The following is a 20,590-nucleotide window of genomic DNA, read 5'->3' as shown; positions in this document are numbered from 1 at the left end:
AGAAATTCTTGTTTACTTGTACATATATGTGATTTACATTTGATTATCTTGCAAAAAAATACAAGGAAAACTTCACCTGTGCTGTTCAGTATGCAAGTCACACTGGTTGAACTTTTGGCTAAAGATGTCCTGGATCGATTTTAGGTCAGTGAATCAGATCGAATTGGATCATTAAAATTGAACCATTATTGACTATAAATTGGACCAGCAACGACATATGAAATGAATTAAATCGCTAAAATGAATGGTTAGACCCTTATAATGTATTATTCAAGAACTGTGGTAATGTTTTGTATTGTACATTAAACAATTATAAAACTTTTTTTTAGTTCCAACTTAGAGACAATTTGGATACATTTGTCCAAAAAAGAAAAAAATCTTGCTGCTTTAGGGCTGAGCTGTGTTTCGTGCCAATAGTTTGGCTTCAACAATGTTAATAAACAGCTTAGTTTCCTTTTCCTTAGTTTATAACTACATTCTTGCAAAATTCCCTTGCAAGATTCAATGGAATCCTCAAAAATTCGTATGACATCATTTCAAATGCTTTTTAAACGCATTTGGGGAAAAAATAAAGGTTTAAAAGTAGGTTTTGTCCTCAAAGCATGACCGTTTCCTTATGAGTAGATATACCGGTAGGTCCTTTTAAGCCAAATGGTACAAGTACTACTGCAGTGACATTCTATGGAGAACCCTATGGTCTAATCAGTAGATGCAATGTGAAGCATTCTAATTGCATCATTAGCTAAACCAATGACTCAGTCACAGAGACTACAGCCTTACCCTACCCCGCTCTGCCCCATCCAGAAATAGGGAGTCAAGCCTCAAGCTCTTTACTGTACAGCTGCTCAAGCAGAATAATTCTAACATGCTATGTGCAACAGTGCAAAATGTTATTTATCAGGAAATATACAAATATCAAATATTGCATGTTTGGGACTGTGTAGTACTGTCAAGAAACTGTCCAGGCAGAAGAGCATTTGTCCTCCAGGGAGAGGCAAATATTGGTTCTTTAGCTGAGGCACTTAATGGGCTGATGTTGCTTTTACATACCAGCAACAGCATTAAATGAAATATTGAAGACCGTTTTATGGCAAGGGTATTGATTTTTTTTTGTATTCATATATAGACATATAATCAATACACCGAGTTCGCCTTCTTGAGTTTGATCAATTAAAAAAAATGCAAATAAAGTGTGTAACAGGGAACGTCAGACTGCATAATGATGTGTTAAAAAGCCATTTGACTTGCTCTCTAATCATGACCTCTGACTTTTGCATGCTTTGCAAACAATGCCTGCAGTCCGGCAGTACTGTCAGGCACTTTCTCACTCTGAAAATGCTGTTAGGTAAAAACTAGGGTTGCATTTCCTCCCATTGTAAAACGAGACAACTAAGATAGCATCTTGACTTGTCCTTTTTAGCAGGCAAAAGTCTTTTTTTTATTCTTTAAAAGGCAGCAGTTTTGCGTTTTGAACATGGTCCTATATTAGAGCGGAAGGTTTTTTCTAGCTGGTTTCCTCGCGGCGGCGGCGGCGGGGATGCCTCGCTCGGTCTGATGGACTGAAGCTGGCCTCTGCCGCACTCCCATCAGCTCCACAACGCAGCTTCTGCGGCTCAGGCTGACTACGGTGGCTGCTGAGGACGGACGGCTCCTCAGACCGACGTCTCATGTCGGCTCCCATCTCTGCAGAGCCATCTCCCGGCGTGAGGACTCAATCTTGTGCGTTTAGTCTCAGCACATCAGAGCGCGTAATGCCGCCACCGCTCCCCCACCGGGCCAGTTTAAAAAAAAAAAAAAAAAAAGCTGAATTCAACCCATTATACAAGAACTGCAGCGAACTTGATGTTCACCTATTTGAACACTTAGCAGGCTAATCACGGCGAGTACAATGAGTCCTAGTGGCAAACACACACTTACTGTTGTAACAGACAGCTGCTTGTTTCGGCTGTAGCTTAACAATCTTACCTAATTTTAAACTCTACACACCTTTAGTGGCTATTTATGTGATTTCGTTGCGCACAATGAATGAATGAAATTTTTAAGGGACCATCCTTGCCGTTTAAAGCCCCTCGGGTGAGTATTACTCGTTGACAAAACCCCAAATAACCAAAGTATTTCCGAAACCTACTGCTCTTACCTTCGTCAAAACGCTTCTCTTCCTTCTTGACTGAGATGAAGACCCTCCGGATTGTGTTGCTCTGAAACAGCTACCATGCGCTGACTCCAAAGCCCCGCCCACCGGCCGCGTGCCATTCGTCGGTTGAGCCACAACTGCAGCCAAGCTGGGGGATTTGATTGGTCAGCTGAACCGTCAATCCATTCGGTTTCTGCTTCCCGCCTTCTGAATTGTAACCCCGTTAAAACACAATATGCCGTCTATATTTAGGTCTCAACAACCGCCGCAGGCATGCGAAAACACGTCAGTGACCTACAGTACAAGTAACACTACAAAGATCCATCACTTTCAACTTTTATTTCTAGTTTGAAAAACATTAAACTGTCGAAATACGCTGAGCATGTTGACTGCTTGAAAAGCTCTTGAATGCATTTTAGTGTTATTTCCGTTTTGAAAGCATTTGTAAGCATCTATGACACAGGAAGAACACTCAGAATCTTAGTTGGGCTGAAAAATATATTTACTGTTTTATGTGAAACACAGTTTAAGGAATTTAATAGTTATTACTGAGGCAAGGCCTCTTTTTTTAGGTGACAGTGGAAACATTTAGTCCTTCAAAATAAGAGGAGCCTTGACTTGAGTTGCAACATCGGCCCCCATAAGTTCTTCTACGATTGTCAGGGCAAATTCAAAACTGGTTCCTGGTCCACGGCTGGTGATGTAATGTCCATCCTTCTGTACTCGAGCTTCTGAATATTTATAGTGATCTAAAAAAAAAAAAAAAAAAGAAAGATTTGGTTAATGACCATACAGGAGTTTCAAACAGCAGCTAAGAAATCGCACATGCTGCCCATCAACGTGCTTCAGGAACGGATTATCTGTTGTCATTTCAATTGACCCAGTTCTAGCGTGTTCTATTAAATTCCTGCAACTGCTTTAACCTCTGAGTGGTGTGCTCTCATTGCAGGAAGACTATAGATAAAGGAGCAGCCAGTACAGCACCATCTGCTGCTGTTTAAAAACAATTACACGTTTCTTAGCTGAAATGACAGCAGCAGATTAGAAATCACCAACTTCTTACCTCCAGCCATCATTTTCTCCTTCATGGCAGGATGCGTTGTGACTGTGCTGCCGAAGCCAATGCCATGGGCTAAAAGAGCGGTAGGGCCTGCAAAAGTGCAAAACTGTTCAAGTCTCATGTGACAGCTTCCTGCTGAAAAGTAATATTTAAAAAAGCATTGAGAGAGTTCCGTTTCCTCCCAAAAAAAGCAAAATGCAGCAACCTGGGATTAAAAACCTTCAAATTTTCAAGCAGGAAAAGGCAAGAATTTTATTATTGAAGAGCTTATTGAAAGAAAAAAGCAACAAAAAAGGGTGGGGTTGCCGCATTAACTTTGTCCATGTCTAAGCAGTGCAGTGAGCTCATCCAAACAAAAACAGTTAATAGAAAACTATTGATCGTGCTGCTTTGGCTGCTTTCCTGTTCACACTCAGGGCAGCAGACCGAAAGTCCAAACTACTCCTGAGACGAGTCCCAACTCAAAAGACGCCATGTCTCATAGAAGACATTCAGATACAGCTCAAGTACAATGAAGGAGAAATGAATAAAATAGAACTTTTATTAAAATGGAGAAGTTAACACTGTTTATAATTTGGCATAGTGTTTTGCAGTTTTCAGACATTTTTAGGAGACTTTTCAATCCGCTTTGCTGGATTTATCCCCTTCCGTATCTTCTAAAAATTCTTTCTCTGTCCCGTCTTTGCTCATTAGGGCCAGCTTTGGGAATCTTACTTTGAAAAAGTAATTAGTTATAGTTACTAGTTACATCAACCCAAAAAGTATTTGAGTTAGTAACTCAGTTACTACATTTTAAAAATAATTTAAAATGGCTAAAAAAATATATATTTTTCCTCAGCTGCTAACAAACAACTAATAACTTAAGTTCAATAATTTAGTGAAATTGACACTTCTTGTATCCTGGTATACTTCTACCAATGAAATTCTGTTAAATTATCAGAGAGCGAGGGAATTGAAGTATAGAACTCTAAAGAAAATTTTGAAGTATCACACAAAAACACTCAAAAAGCTATATAGAAAAATCAATGATATTAACTTCAAAAACTGAACATAAAGGTTTGAAGTATCAACTTCTTTTAGTTACTGGTATCCAATTTTTTTTAAATAAACAAAATAATTTCCTTTTTAGAAATAGAGGGGAACAATGGAAAGCAACAGGAATAATTAATAACAATAAAATAACAATATCTAAATCTTAACCTAAACGTTAACATTGTCAGTCAGAAATATCACACTTCAAAACTGCAGCAAGAAAACTATAAATCTAAATATTAATTTTACATAAAGGCAAAACCAAATGTTGCATGATAATAAAAGAGAATGTTTCTAACATATTTCAAGTATCCCCTGAAATGATGTCTTTAGCTGCACTTTCATCATTAATCTACTTTATGGACGTTTTACATCTTCGGCTTTGCTCAGATCTCCGAATGTCTGAGTCAACAGTGATCAGTGGAAGCATGATTTCCACCACATAGGGTACTTTGCAATAAGGTTAACGGTTCTGCTTTGTCACCGGAGCACACACTCGGTGGGTTGTGAGATGAAAAAATACAAGTTTGAGGCTCAGTGGTTCATTAAATTTAAATGGCTTCAGATGGACGTCGGTAAATGTCTTTGTTCCGATACACAGCATGAATTTGACAAACATCTGTTCCTCTTGTTTTAATTAAAGAAAGTAAACGTAATATTTCCAGCCTCAAAATGCTGACACGTCCTGTTGATTTGATCCTGCTGGCTGCGCTGCTCAATCACATCTTGGAGCGCTTCAGTGTGCCCCCGCCCACCTGAATCCCTTTCCAATCGTGATCTCGAGTAGGACAACCCCCGTCGCGTGACACAGAAGACGCTCAGGGAAAGAAAAAAAGTTTAAACCAAATCAATTAACTAAAAGGTAACGCACTACAATCTATACGAAGTGACTAAAACAGCGTGGCAGCCGGGATAAAAGTAATTATTTAAATTACTCAGTTACTTAACTTATAACGCTGTTACTTATGTAATAATACTTAAACGTTGTTACGATCAACGGCTGCCAAAACACTAAATTGATTCAAATTTTGATTCAATACATTTTCTTCCCCTAAATCTCTATATAAACCCATTTTTATTTGATGATGAAAACCAACTTTCAAAAAACCACGGATGTGGACTTCATAAAAGTGGAAGTTTCATCAACAAAAATCATAATTTTTATCATAGAAAATGAACTAAGGATTTTTTTTACCCCCCACAAAAAGTAAGAATGACTTTAAAGTAAAATTGTTCAATTGATTTAATTAATTAAAGCTAAAGATCGATGTTTTTTTTAAATCATTCAATCTTTTTTTTTTACCCCTAACCTACAAGCAAACAAGTAAATCAAACTACTTGTGAGTTTTCTCAGTAGTTTTGGAACAAGGGTTTTTTATGTAAAATATTTGAAAATGACCACATTTTAATCAACTTTGAAATCTGACGGCGTATGATTTATTTCAATCAAGTAAGAGGCATTCCTTAAACTCTTTGGACTAATAATAGTTCCCAATGAACCAAAAAAAAATACCCAAACCCATATTAAAATATGACATTTTGATTTAATTTGATTTGAAATGGTTTATTTCAAGCAATCAAATAAGAATAATACACAACAACAATACAATCATCAGTTATCCATTCATACATGAAACCTAATAAAAGGTGCATGGGGGAGTTTTAAACTTGTGCTGAAACATTGTCAAGTCAACTTTCCAATCCCAACAGGCCCTGTAAAAGCTGCACTTTTCACAGTTCACTGGCTGCCTCTCCAAAATACCCCCTTCACCACAGAGCTCCACTGCCATTTGCAACCATCCAAGCCTATGAATCACACTGCCTCAATGCATTTTCCTGAACAAACATCTCCTCTTTATTTTACAGTTCCTGTATTATTTGGCATCAATTGTAACAGAGGGCCATTTATCAAATGTCTGTTTTTTTCTTTTGTCATCAAACTCTTCATACCTTTAGCTCTTGTGTGGTTACGCAGATTAATGCCAAAATCTCTACATTTGCTCTTGTGATGACTTCTTACACAGTATCATACAAACATCCTTCTGAATATGTTTAAAGTCTCACTCTGATCATCTGTTGATCTATTGTGAAAGCATTTTCCAGTGGTCTTTCCCTTATAAATATGCAGTTTTTAGCCAAAATCAAAAAACCTGGGTCGTTTTCTAGAACATTGCGTCTTCAGAGCGACAGGAGTTCATCAGAAATTCACCTTCGAGTTTACGGGTGAGACCGTTGGCATGGAGCAAACCCTGCTCCTTTTCCCATAAGTGAGAGCTCTCCATTTACACACTTTCCTGTTATCTCACACTCCCAAACTAACATCACCAATGCAACAGAAAATCACAGGCGATATTGGAGCTATCCAGCAGTACAGTTTTGAGCCAGATTCCAGCTCAGACGATGAAAACAAAGACGTGCATGGATCTATTTGTCTGAAAGTGGATGCATCAGAATGGAGCGGAGCAGGAAGTTTGTGGCCCGCCCAGTGTATTTTATGTGTCACAAATACGCTAATAGGGCTGCACGGTGGCGCAGTGGTTAGCGCTCTTGCATCACAGCAAGAAGGCCCCCGGTTCAAGTCCCAGCTGGGGGACATGAAAAACACAACATCAATGGGGGACCTTTCTGTGTGGAGTTTGCATGTTCTCCCCGTGCATGCGTGGGTTTTCTCCGGGGTCTCCGGCTTCCTCCCAGTGTCCAAAAACATGCTTCATAGGTTGATTGGCAACTCTAAATTGTCCATAGGTGTGAGTGTGAGAGCGAATGGATGTGTGATTGAGGACATTCCACCCTGCGACAGACTGGCGACCAGTCCAGGGCATCCCTTGCCTACGCCCAAGTGGCCGGGATAGGCTCCGGCAACCCCGTGACCCCGAAAGGGAATAAACGGTCAAGAAGATGAATGAAAAAAACAAATACGCTCTTTTTCAAACTGCATTTTTTTGTATTTTAAGCTTAATTTTCTTTATTTATTTACTCCATAATCAAAAAATGCCACAAGGACATTTTAAAAACGTAAAAACCACAATTTTTATTGTAGTGGGTCTTTAAATCGTTGAAATAAGCACCTTCATTTATCCAAAATTTCTACTTTAACTTGTGATTTTGGAGGTTTTCTATTGGAATCTGTTAAGTTAGTTTATGCCACACAACTTCCGTTGTCAACGCAACTATAAAAACTTTGATTATTTTTTAAATTTTGCACATTTCTTTTAAACCTGAATCCCTTGTATGCCTAAAGGAACAGCAATTGTTATAATAATAAAAATAATGAAGAGGTGAGCCCCACATAATTACCACTGGTTTGTTTTCTGAAGCAGTACCTGCACAGATGGCTGCAATCAGGCCTTTTCTACCATCTTGATCCTTTAACACCTCCTTCACAGCAGGGGACTGCAGGAGAAGGTGGAAAGCAGATGCACAGTGAGTCATTCGCACTCTACTAGGTTTATGTTTACTACACCACAACAACAAGCAGGGAGTGTTTTAAACACATCTATTAAAATAATAACAGGTTTCATTGCATTCAGAGCCGTTTCTGACTACAGTAGTTATGTAAGATTATTGCTTACTTTTACTTGTAATTTATAATCCTAAAAGACAATTTCTACGGCAGCGCTGGAACACAGAGAGACTAATGGGCTCTATGATGGACTAGATACATTAATAATGAACAGGCAATATATTATTAACATACTGATGCATTTTTGTATTGACCATGTTTATTTTCTTGCAGTCCCACCAATCTACATTACCAATAATGCTTTCCATAGTCACATAGAGGCCTTTACCCATCATGCTCTGGGCAAGACGCAGCTGTTTAGGAATTTCAGAGACTGGCAAATAAATCTGAATGACCAAAGACATAGTACATAACAATGTCTAAAATTTCCTAAAAAGATGTTTGTAATATGAAATTACAAGGATTGAGTCAATTCAAATTCAAGAAAATGTTTCAAAACATGACGTGATTTAACTTCCAACTTCAATGGCACAAATGTATTCAGACTAAGAAAAAGACAAGGAGTGGCTAGGGAGTTTGGATAAAAGTTTAAAAGATCTGCACGACAGAACTCTAAAACAATGATAACATGTTTCAGAACTGTTCGTTATACAGTGGCCCTTCACGATATTGTGGTTCACCTGTCGCAGTCTCACTATTTCACTGATTTGTCTGCTGCGTCTCCTTTATTGCATGTATTCCATTTGCATACATATTCAATTGCCAACAGATCTGAGTTTTCAATCCATAATAATGGCTAATTTTCGGTGAAGGTTTGAACTTTGAAAGTTTTAACAAGAGAGAAAGGTTTGAAAATGTTCATGTCTGTCTGAGAAAAGTGTTAAAGTGTGCAGTGAGGGATTCTACAGCCTTAAAATATCTATAAATGTACTTTGTGGATTTTACCAATCGCAGGTTATTTTTACAATGTAACCCCCGTGATAAACAAGGGAACGCTGTACTTTGATACGCAAACTTTGTTGTAGTAAAATAAGAAGTGAATGTAAGGAGCACTGTACAGTTTGGTTTCCTCCATGTTTAATAGGGGTGTGTAGCTTTCCCTCTCAAATGAGTCGATATGCATCTCGATACACGAATCGATACCTAAAAGATTCAACCAACTCTGTGGTGATACAATGATGTCCAAATATTTTACCTAAATGGATACAATCTATTCATTTAAAACAATAAAAGGAAATTGCCTCTTAACAGAGAAACTCAATTTTTTCTTACCGTCTTTTTATTTTAACAATAGACATTTTGGGTCTTTTAGACCTGAAAGATGCTGGTATAGAAGATAGTCTACAAACCTTCACTATGTAAAAAACCCAACTGTTATCATGAATCATGAATCACCTCTGCTAAGTTTTGGGCCCCCGGCATTCCTCCTGGCAACAGCACCACATCATAGGGACCCTAAAGACAATCCACAATATTCATCATTACAACCAGAATGTCAAATATTACACAAGTTCAAATTACAGATATGACATTAAACTTTAACTATAACTTAGTGTTCAACAATAAAAGGGAAACCATATATTTCAACAAAATTGAACCTATTTCAAGTAGTCTTGTGACCCTTTTTTTCATTTACATATTTATAATATTAATGCTTTTACTGTTGCTGAATTTTTCATTTTTTGGAACTTATTCCTTCCAGCAGCTGAGCAAACAGAAAAGAGCTTTAGGGTTAGTGGTTGGGGCAAGGGGTCGGCAAAAGCGGCTCTCTGTGGTTTTCTAAAATAACCATCATGTTCTAAGATTGTCGTGGTGCCTTTAACACCGTCAGGTAGAGCGAGCGGATAGGAGGAAGAGAGCAGCGTGAGCACGCGGAGGGGGCGTGTCCTAAGCTGTGAACGCCGACCAGAGGCTGTTATGGGATGGAAAGTTCTTCTAAAAAGACAGTCAGTGGCGATCTCATAGGGGGCACATTTTCCTAGACTCCTGGCATTTGGGGGGGGATTCCTTGCCCATGCCTAAATTCGGGCCCGGCTCCTAGCTTATTCACAGGATGTCCATTGTCAATTTTATGCTTCTTATGTAAAACTTGAAAACCTTAGAATTTATTTGTAGAATGAATGTTTTCTTTATAAATGGAACAGATCAATCAGTTCAGCATTCTGTTTTATTTATGTTCTCTTTTGAAACTTGAAAACTTTATCTTTGTTCATGTTCCTTCAGTGCATCTGTTGATAGGAATTAAATCTAAACAACCTGCTGATGATTACACATTTTTCTTATGAACAGAGTTCAACTTTGACAAAAAACAGTTTTTTGGATTATATTGTGACATATCTTTATCACCTGACGTGAAAATAACTATATTATTAAGTTAATATTAAGTAGCCCAGCCGTAGAATTGATGCAATCATCAATCTTTGGATTTAAATATTTAAACACAAGCCACTCCTATAAGTCTTAACAGTTTAATGTCAATATGTGCCACATTCCTCTGCACCCCTATAAATTACAATGTTCATTTCTAACATTTAAACCTCTTTTCTTTCTGCAAATCAGAATTATTTTTTCATAATGAAGCAGCGATGGCATCAATTATTTAGGTAATTAAAATGCATTTAGTCATTTGTTAAGATTGCATTGGTTGTGTATATTTTAACCACTGAACAAATTAATTTTATTGCACATTATAATTTTGTGGGTTTTAATGTATTAAACTGAGATTTGACTATACTTGCTCATGAACATGAGTTGTAAGAAAAAAAAACTCGAGTCCTGACCACGAGATAGACTTCTTTGTGTTCTTCCTCGCATTTCACTCTAGACCAGTCCATGTGTTCTTTCCTTCACCTTTGTAGGAATAATTATGCCGAAAAGACAAACCAGCCTAAAGCTGTCTGTTGTGAAAGACAGAACACAATGTGTGTTGAAAATAGAAACAGAAATAAAGCTTGCAGGTATGACACTGCACTTCTAATTGCATCCTTCAGTTTATCGCAGCAGTAAATGACTGAGAGGTGCAACAGCAGCAGTTCGAGCCTGCAAAGGCACACATGACAGAGGAGACATCCTTGCATCCTTCAGCATTTCCATGCATTTGTATATACAGTTTTGTGCCATTGCTGGAAGGATTAGCATTTTAAAAAATGCGATTTGGATAGTTTTACATGGAAATTGGTGCTCTTCAAATAAATGTAAATAAAGAACATCTACTGAAAATGCAATTCATAGACCGGTGGTTCTCCAAAAAGGTTGCAAGTAACAAGGTGATATTTAGAGTGTACTTTAGATTTCTAAATCCTCTTCTTAAAAAGTGTTACTATACACACCATTACCTCACACAATGTCATGACATAAATGGAATATTAAGTAGACTATTCAGTTTTTAATCGCAGAGTTTCCCTCATAACATCCCATGTTTTGCTTTGCTTTCATTAAATACTTAACCCTCCTATTATCCTTGGGGTTGATTTGACCCCAATTCAATGTTTGTCATTAAAAAAATAATAGTTAACCTTTTTCTTTTTACTTCATATTTCATGACTTTTCCTAATTTGATGGGGACAACTGATCAAACATAAAATGATCATGATATTTTTTTTCAATGTGCTAAACAAATATTGCATACATTGGTGTTCCTCTGGGGTCAATTTGACCCCAGGCTGTTTTACCTGTGTAAAACTTGTCTGTGTGTGATAGGGTTGTGCCGATGGACGATATCATCGTCCATCGTGATGGCTGACTGACATCCCGATGGAGAGACCACCATCGTGATGCCACGCCCCCGCCACGTTGCGAGTCAACACCATAAACCGCGGTTACATGTACAAAATATCTTGAGGGGATCAATGGTCGGATTAGAATCCAACCGTGTAGATGGGCCCAGAAAAATGTTTTCAGAATATAAAAACGTTCACTAAGGTCACACTTTCGCTCGGAATAAATCATTCGCACATGCGCAGTAGGGTTTGGAAACCGGAAGAATATAAATTCCGCTGAGCGGCTTTTTTTTTCAAACTTTATTGAATGTAACAATTCAATACAAAACAATGTTAAACAGCGCCGAGCGGCTATATACATTGACATGTCAGCTCGGTAAAATACGAGATGATCTTCTAAACGTGCTTTTAATAATGTTACGGTTATTATCAAACACCTGTTCGCTCATCATTTGAATTTTAATCCGTGTGGTCAGTGCTTTTTCTGAACGGAGCCAGGATTAGCAGTATGCTAACACGGGCTAACAACATTAGCTTTGGGTGGCGCTGCATGCTGTGAATAACATCAGCCTTTATTTAGTCGGGACACGACTGGAAACACAAATCCACGTGATTGTTTGAATGTTTTCTAAGGACTGAGCGACATTTCTGCTTTGGAGCTCACACAGCCCCACAGCGCTGTGTGTGTGCTGACGATCCGAGCTGTGCTCAGACACACACTTTTAGACCCGGTTCTGATTTCGGTTGCTTGTACCCCTAGAGCTGCGGGACGGATCGCAGTCTTAAATCTCCCACATATACCGCTCATGTACCTCCCCCCCCCCCCCCCCCCCCCCCTTCCCATCAAACACAAAGCTGTAAATCCGCACTCCGCCGGTCCACTTCGCTAGTTAAGTGCGGGAGCAGACTACACTTCTTTTCTACTTTGTTTGTTACTTTTTTTGTTAAAGTCACTTCCCTCAGTTTATACTGGATCATCGCGGATTAGTCATTAGTTGGGAAATAAAATGAAAAAAGCAAAATAACGAATAGCAGTTATATAAGAACGAAAAATGTAAAAATACCCCCCCCCAGGCGATGTCATCGTCCATCCCGATGGTTGACAGCAAACATCGTCAACGGCCAATTTACGGGACATCGCCCAACCCTAGTGTGTGACCTAACATCCCCACACCTTCAGGTGCAGAGTTGATACTTTTGAGTTGGTACATAACAGGGGGGTGGAGAAAACAACTATTCCCACGAGAACTTTGATATTTCTCGTGGTTTGGTGTGAACTCCTGCCAAAATGAGGAAGCCAATGTGAGTCGATCACATCAAAGTCTTTCCAACTACACATGCCTCTCCTCTAAAATTATTATCTCATGTAAAATATTTTCAAGTGATGGTTATATACTTTCTGTTACATAAATATAATGTTGAACTGTAGCACTTGAAGGTCACTTTCATAGAGCTCGAATAATGACTTTGTCTTCAACATGGCTGACTGTGTGTTTGGTGGGACGCACTCTTAGCAAGAAATATGTCTGCAAGGAGCATGCACAAACTCTCTGCACATCCTGTGTACAGTAGTGCAGACTAAAAGCTCGACTCTGGACATAAAGAACTGTTCCATGTTCTGACTATCTCACTTGTGTTCTCATTATGATTTTCTGTTTCACACAAAAACATTAAAAAAAGAAAATAAAAACTCTTAACTCTGCCGGTCCCAAGCCCGGATAACAAGAGAGGAGGGGTAAGTGAGACTTTATAGTGATTAACCACAAATATGCCACAAAAAAGGAGACAAAAATAAGTAAATAAATATGTTCATAAAGGTAGAGGGGGTCACCAACATCAACCAATATGCTTTATTCTGTAAGAGTCATGAATGTGCACCCAAATTAGAAAAGATTTGGATGAACATTTTTCAAGATAGACTAACTAAAGTTCAACCTGATGGTGGCGTTACAGCAAAGGTCATGTAATCACCAAAACCAATAGGGTTCAAACTTTGTGGTCATTACTGTTGTCGTTAATTTGGAGAAGATTTGTCTGAAAACCTTTCAAGATACATTCATTATCATTTAAAAGTTTGGCCTGATGGTGGCGCTAGAGAACAGGTCAACCCACTGATCTGTTTCATTATCAAGGGGTTATTTATGTATTCAACAAATAAACAATGTGCCTGACACACCAAAAACTTGGTTAACAATTTTATGTAAAGGATTTTCTGAAGGCAAATATCCCTGGGGTCCAATTGACCCCAAGGGTGAATATGCGTGAGTAATATTTGAGGATAATTCAAGGGTTATATCACGATTATAAATATTTTTATGTGCAGAATGTTGACAGTAAATGGTGCAGATGCATCTTTTCACAATAAAAAAAAAAACTATTATATTTTTTAAACTTTTTTCATTTCCAAATAGTAAAAAGATGAATGGCACTGTAATGTAACTTTTGATTATATCCCTTATTGAATTGCATTTTTCTTATTTTTAAAATATCACTACATCAGTTGTGTGAACAACGCTGCATTTCCACAGATATGGGTTGGCTAAAAACATTTGTTTTAAAACAAAAAGTTATCTTAGTTATTCTGTAATACTGTGAATATATGACCTATAAATGCTATTAGGAACCATTATTTGCTTAATCCGTCGCAATTGCCATCACTTTGCCTGATGATGTGAGATGCAGAGACTCACCTGTTTGCTGGCCTCTTCCAAGCTAGTATCGGGACAGATGACCACGTTTCTGCTGCACTGGACGGGCTCTTTTCCGGTCAGACCCGCTACAGTCACAGCGATCTACCAACAACAGAGAAATGCACTGACACTCTTATTTTGAAAGGGAATGAAATTGCGTCGACTTAAACTTAAAGTGACCGTGGACTTTGACATTTAGCCTGACATTCCGTCTAAAGTTAGCACCACCAAGAGACAAAAAGAAAAGCAACCTTTTTTGGACTCACTAGAAATTCTTATAGAAGTTTTATTTTTATTTTTTTATTTTCAATCTGCAGCTGTACGATGTTAGCATTCATTAATATAACTTTAGCTTTAATAACCTCCACATACCTAGCTATAATTATTAGGACAATTCATATTTATATTAACGGCCGTTGATGTTCGAATAATACAAATCAACTCGCAGAGTTCGTTGTAAAAATTGTAACTAACTTGATTAAAGTTGCTAACAACAACTCCTAGCATCTGCGTCAGTCCTGCTAACGAGTACAAACCCCCGCTCTGCGCATGACGTCCACAGGAATAACAGTTTCCATCTCCTCTGCGCCTTTAGACAGAATTACTAAAGCTCTTTTTCCGGCCATTTCTGTTCGAACAGTTTTGCTTTTACAGCTGAAAATGCGCTGCAACGCCTGTGCTGTTTCACGCAGCGAGAAGCATGGAGCTTGACTGCACTTGGGTTGCCAGATATCGTTCTTTTATCCCCCTTCACTAGATCCCATGTTTTGTGGCGATTTTAACAGATCAATCTCATAATAATTTGACGACATGATTCGTATCGATTTTGGTTTATTTTGAACGATCTAATTCACTGATTTAAAATCGATCCAGGGAATCTTTAGCCAAAAATGCACCCAGTGTGACTCAGAGATAAGATGCATTGGTCGTTTTTACATTTTAGTAAAATAAACCTACCATGTTCCAATCCAAATAGTATTTTTCAGCATCAATTATACTTGATTCATTTCATTTGGAAAAAAAGATAATAACATTGGGATAGGCCGATTTGAGTAACCCTTGTGCTATCCAAGGCACTTTAACATTTGGAGTTGGGTCATCTAGACCCACTAGACAGTGTGCTGAAGCTTTTTTCTTCAATGATTTGTGATCTTCACTGGTGTCCACGGATTACATGAAATCTTTCCACCTTTATCCACCTTTGTCATGGTAGGGAGAATGCGCCAATGTAAGGGTGGGGTCATAGGATAGCACAAGGGTTAACAACTTGTCTCAGACAGATCCATCTGGTTGGATTAACAGTAATAGTAAACAGAGTTCTTTTTTCACATTTTATGCTGTCTCTTAACTCTTCATTTTAAACTTTACAGCAGCAGACTGCAACTTTGTTAATGTCCACTTATCTTGATAAAACAACAAAATTATAGTAAACAGTGGTTTAAATTAATTTCATTTTACATAACCAATAAATCTTCTATTTAAAAAAAGAAACATTATCAAAGCATTGTATCAAAAAAAAATGAATTTTGCCAAAGGGAATAAAGCTACTTGCAAACAAACCTTTCTCAACAGCATGCAATGTGACCGTACTTCCACCAGATGGTAGTGTTGGCCACAGATTCAGCAAAGAAGTTAGTGAAATAAATGGAAGATCAATATCGTACTTAAGTTCTAGTCATCACCACTTTGAATCTTACAAACAAAAGTTTTATTCTAACTTCAAACACATACCAACAAATATTTTCTTCAAGAACATGTTCTATTTCATTGGTCTGGTTAGTTGCACACCTGTCGTAGGTGTTACATCCATGCAGACTCCTACTCCAGTTTAGGTGCTAGATTTGATGTCTGGTTGCTTGAGTGTAAGTCGGCACATCTTTCAGTTTGTGTCTTTACGTTTCCTACTTTTGAAGTTTGTCATATTTGCAAGGAGAACCAAAGCCCAGTAAAACAGCGGATTAGACAAAAGCGTAGGGGGTGCTGGCAGCAAGTTGTTTATTGCGTGCCTGTGAGTGAATTCAAGAAGCAGCAGTGATTACCAACATGCAGCTTGGGGATCAACTCAACCAGACCCGCAAAGACACTCAAGCTCATTTTCATACATTAATTCACTAATGTGCATTTACAAATTCCCCTCAGTATGTTTCCATCGAGGACATGAAGCGCGGAAATATATTAACTTGTGACTTTTGATGCAGATAAATAAATCATGAAAATAAAACAGTCTGGCCACTGCCAAACAGAATTTCATGTTTACAAGCTTTTCATTTCATCTTAAGGTTTAAATCTTAAGTAATTGAAGTATTAACATTGTTGATGAGTTCCTCTAATGGCACTTGGTGCTTTGTTGTTTTTTAAACATTCTTAAGATCTATTACTTTTGCCCATAGTATTTTTTATTTGTTTATTTATTTATTTATTGTTCAGTTTATTTCCAAAATAACAGATAAATTACCAGGCTAATTGATAACAATAATCACTCGTTCAGTCATGCAAATCTTTTGAGGCAAGAGGGGAAAATAAAAAAGTCTTCATTTGACACAACGTATAAAAACCACATGTTTGAAAAGGAGATAGGCAGAAGCTGTATTTTTTGAAGCCTACTCCTTGATACTCATTCATTTTTGACACAAAAAAATAAAAAATGAAGAAGTATATTGCTGGCTCTTTATTAATCGCCATCAATCACATTATTTTCAATCACCAGGCATTCATCAAAATCATCATGGGGCTCTGACATCAACAATACCCAATGACCATTAAACCATTATTTCTTGAGTTTTGGTGTAAAGATTGAAAATAATTTCTTTGTATTAATGTTTAAACTGACAAATGTTTGGACATTTTTAGTTCAGAATCTGGATGTGTCCACAGTTTTATTTGGGTTACTGTAATGCAGAATCTTTTTATTGTTACTAAGAAGTAGGACAAAATATGCAGTGATTTTATGGCCAGGATGTATTTGGCTTTATTTATGACGGAAATACTTCAAGAAATTTTAAAACTGGTCTGTTTGATATGAGGTTTCCAACATATTTTATCATCAATCATTACTCCTAAACATGGTTTCATGTTCTATGTCTATGTTTATACCATCAATCAGTGCTTGAGTTGGGAAATATTATATTGCTACTGAATACAAAGAAGTTATTTAGAGATAGTTTATTTATATCAAACCAGTTTTTTGTTTGACCCAGTTGTGTATGTGTAACAATTGTTGTAAATTGTCACTTGTAAGCAGAAATGTTTGTGTCATCAAATAAAGAAATTTCACATAAGTCATTTATATGATAAACAATTTTGGGCCCAGAACTGAACCTTGCGGTTTCAAAATAAATTTTTAAATTATTCCTTGCACTGCATTGACTCACACATTGTCCACCCAACATGCAGACATCATTTCTTTAAGCAACCTGGCCTCCGTGTAATTAGAATTTTGTTTTGTTTCCATAAGAACACTGTGTCCCAAGGTTTTTCAAATTTTTAACTGTTAAAAAATGAATTTAATGACTAATCTTTCTGAAAAAATGAATAGTTTTTTTTTTTATGTGCTCTATGGATTTGAAGACTTTCTGTTTAAGAACCAATATCAGTTTAATTATCCAAAAATGATGGCACATCTTTTAGTATTGCATGTTTTGTTTTGGAATATGCCAAACTCATGCTTGTCATTGGATTTCTGTCTTATTATTATTATTTTTCCTCCGCTCCCTGATGTCAGAGTCATTGGGCCTTTTTCTGCTCGGCTTTATCTGGCTGCTTACAGAGGTCTGCTCAAAAACCTGAAGGGCTTCTGGAATCAAACCTCAGGGGAGACAAGAATGTAGAAACCTTTTTTTTTTTTTTTTGGATATAAGATGGGAGAAGGGGAAAAAATAAAATCCTCAAACTGAAATAAGGGAATTTCACAAATTGCCATTTATCACAAAGTAATCCTGTTACTATTGCAAAGAATTTGAAATGGTGTAAACATGGAAATAAACTGCTAATAGGGATGTAGCGTATAGCTGAGACTCTGTTCAGTTGAGATATCCAGTGGAAAACCCTTTTTATATCCCCAGAGCACCAAAACATTTTGACTAAAGCATTAAATAACGTTTGAGTCTACATAGAAATGAAAATTTCAGATTTTTCTTTGAAATTAACTCTTTGCATTACTTAATTTTATCCTATTTTGGAGCAACCTTTGTCTTACCAGTTCTCAGTTTTAGTAAGCTAAAGGCAGCATTCAGGGATCCCATTTCTGCATTTAAAAAAGCGATGAATATTTAGAGGAAGTTTATCTTTCCATCTGTTTGCAGGCTTTATCTTGTGTCTGTTTCACATACTGTGAGCTGCCGAGAGCATGAAATGAGTGACAAGCATATAATCTTGATTGCATCTTGATGCCATTACCTTATGCTGCCAAGCGCTCAGGTGACAGCTGGGAGACAGTGAGGAGATCTGGGAAAAAAGGTGACATTGAACTCTGTGCACCTGCGTCTCCAGGCAGCTGCTGCGCACCAACACAAGATGGCGGCAGATGAACTGGAAATCCTTTTCACCAGCAGCCAATGCAATCAGTCCTCAGAATTTGATCCAAAAGTTCTGTTTGTGGGGATAGGTACAAGTGAAATTTTGAGTTATCAACTTCTGTGGGCGATGATAAATAGTTAGGAAAACGTAAACTAAACAAAAATACATCTTTGGGTGTGCAGTACGTCCCAGCATTCATTAAAGAAATTGTGCTAAATGCTTTGGAATATCCAAAATGAGATTCCTGTAAATCCAATCCATGACAAATCGTTTTCAACCACAGAGGCTGTATTATAAATTAAGGCAGCACATTAATGTGTTGTTTAGCTTATTGAGTATGTGTAACAACATGGAGCAGAAAAGCCTCACAGTCATTTCTGGTTGCAATAATCTGCCTATCCTCAAATTGTGCCCCCCACCCAAGTGGTAGAGGAGGAGCAGGAGAAAGAGGGGGCGTTTATTTGAGGACTCTCCTTTTTCTCTTTCTTCTCTGTCTTCAGTCTGTTTTGCTCTCAGCCTGCCTCTATTAGATGTCATAATGCTGTACAGTGTGGCCTATCTTCAAACAGGAGCACTGGTGTTATTGGCCCTGCAGCGATGCTTCTCCCCATCCTCAGCACCGGCCTGCTCCTCTGCACAGAGGGCAATAAAGACACAAGGAGGATTAGTGTTGTTTGCCTAACGAAGTGGTTGCCAGAGAGTGAGAGGGCCATGCCCATGGGTGCATCCACAACTCGCTCGGCTCTGTCGAGGCCCCCTCCCCTGCCAGGGCTTCCCTAAGGTCTGCTCTCTCTCAGGGAGCTCTGTGAATGTGTGATAGACTCTGAGTGGGTGAATTCATGTTGATGCTAAAGCGGTAGAGGACGCAGACAGATAATCCAAGGCTTAAATAGCGCTGTAGTAACTTTTCCCCCTTAAACAAGGGAACATATGTGTGAACAGTTAAATAAAACTCAATCTCATATGCACAGTGTCGTACTTTCTTTTTTTTCCCAATACACATGCACAAGACAAAAGGTCCTCTTTTAAGTATCTAGGGGTGTAACAACTATTTTAATCAGCTTATTAAGTGAATCGCTTTAAACTCCTACAATTCAACCAGATGGATTTGTCTGATTGATCAATCAGTTCAAAACAAACTAAATCAATTACATTGATATTGAAAAATACCATTTGGATTGATGCACAGGTTTATTTTAATATCACGTAAAAACGACCAAGTGCATGACAGCAGACAACACATATGTGATGGCAGCAAACAATGATCAGTCCATCATTTCAGTCCAATGTGTGGAAACAATTTGAATTTAGCAAAGACATGTGACCATACAGTGTGGTAAAATGTTCTAATAATGTTCAGTTTGGATTATTTTGATGTGTAAAAACAACAATGGGATGAACTTTATGAAATTAAAATGTGAATGCAGTAATTCATGTTTACTTGTGTGTTTGTTTGTACACATTTTTAATTTACACATTTTGATTATCTTGCTAGAAACAAAAGGAATCTGAAAAACTTCACCTGTTCAGTACCCAGGTATTTATCTCTGAGTCACACTGGTTGAAGATGTCCTGGATTGATTTTAGATCAGAAAATCGAATCGTTCAGAATGAACCAAGATAGATATGAATTGAATCGTTGTTAAAATGAATAGTCACACCCTGTAACACATTTAACATATTTGTATGGTCTTAGAAAAGCCTAACACATCGTGGTTTGTCATTTTTCTTTGCACATTTCATCCCCGTCCCACAGAACCCAGCCCAGGTAAAAGTTCCACGGACATCTTTCCCACTGTATCCAGTGTGCTTACACAAATGGAGCACCATATAATTGTACAAGTGTGGTAAATAGAGAGGCTCTTGTAAATGTTGTCACATTAGATAGGAGTGTTACATGTGTCAATGCTGAGGAGCTAAGGCGGACAGTAGCCTCTGCTTTGATGGAGAGCCGTGTAGAGGACAGGACAGGTGAAC

The 20,590-nt window shown here is 37.8% G+C and overlaps 2 protein-coding genes across 4 annotated transcripts in view; both read right to left on the bottom strand.

The window, feature by feature from the left end:
• The window catches only part of kcnab2 (potassium voltage-gated channel subfamily A regulatory beta subunit 2), a 95,037-nt gene extending 92,790 nt beyond the window's left edge, over positions 1-2,247 (bottom strand). For both annotated transcript variants that reach the window (XM_011474830.3, XM_011474832.3), the window contains exon 1: positions 2,138-2,247. The gene's annotated coding sequence lies outside the window, so the exon portion shown is untranslated. The remainder of the gene's footprint in view (positions 1-2,137) is intronic.
• Positions 2,248-2,458: 211 nt separating this feature from the next.
• park7 (Parkinsonism associated deglycase) lies at positions 2,459-14,791 on the bottom strand. 2 transcript variants are annotated; one of them, XM_011474744.3, is made up of 6 exons: positions 14,573-14,667; positions 14,099-14,200; positions 9,085-9,144; positions 7,550-7,619; positions 3,198-3,284; positions 2,459-2,883 (listed from the first exon to the last, which is right to left on the bottom strand). In XM_011474744.3, exons 1-6 carry the CDS (start codon positions 14,603-14,605, stop codon positions 2,723-2,725), a joined length of 513 nt encoding a protein of 170 aa, XP_011473046.1. In that variant the 5' UTR covers positions 14,606-14,667; the 3' UTR covers positions 2,459-2,722. The 2 variants fall into 2 exon arrangements, with proteins under 2 accessions (XP_011473046.1, NP_001098191.1); NM_001104721.1 differs by having other exon boundaries at positions 2,619-2,883; positions 14,635-14,791.
• Positions 14,792-20,590: the final 5,799 nt, after the last annotated feature.

The sequence above is a fragment of the Oryzias latipes genome, chromosome 5 (assembly GCF_002234675.1).
Source record: "Oryzias latipes chromosome 5, ASM223467v1".
NCBI classification, from domain to species: Eukaryota; Metazoa; Chordata; class Actinopteri; order Beloniformes; family Adrianichthyidae; genus Oryzias; species Oryzias latipes.
This window is presented reverse-complemented; position numbering and strand designations above follow the sequence as displayed.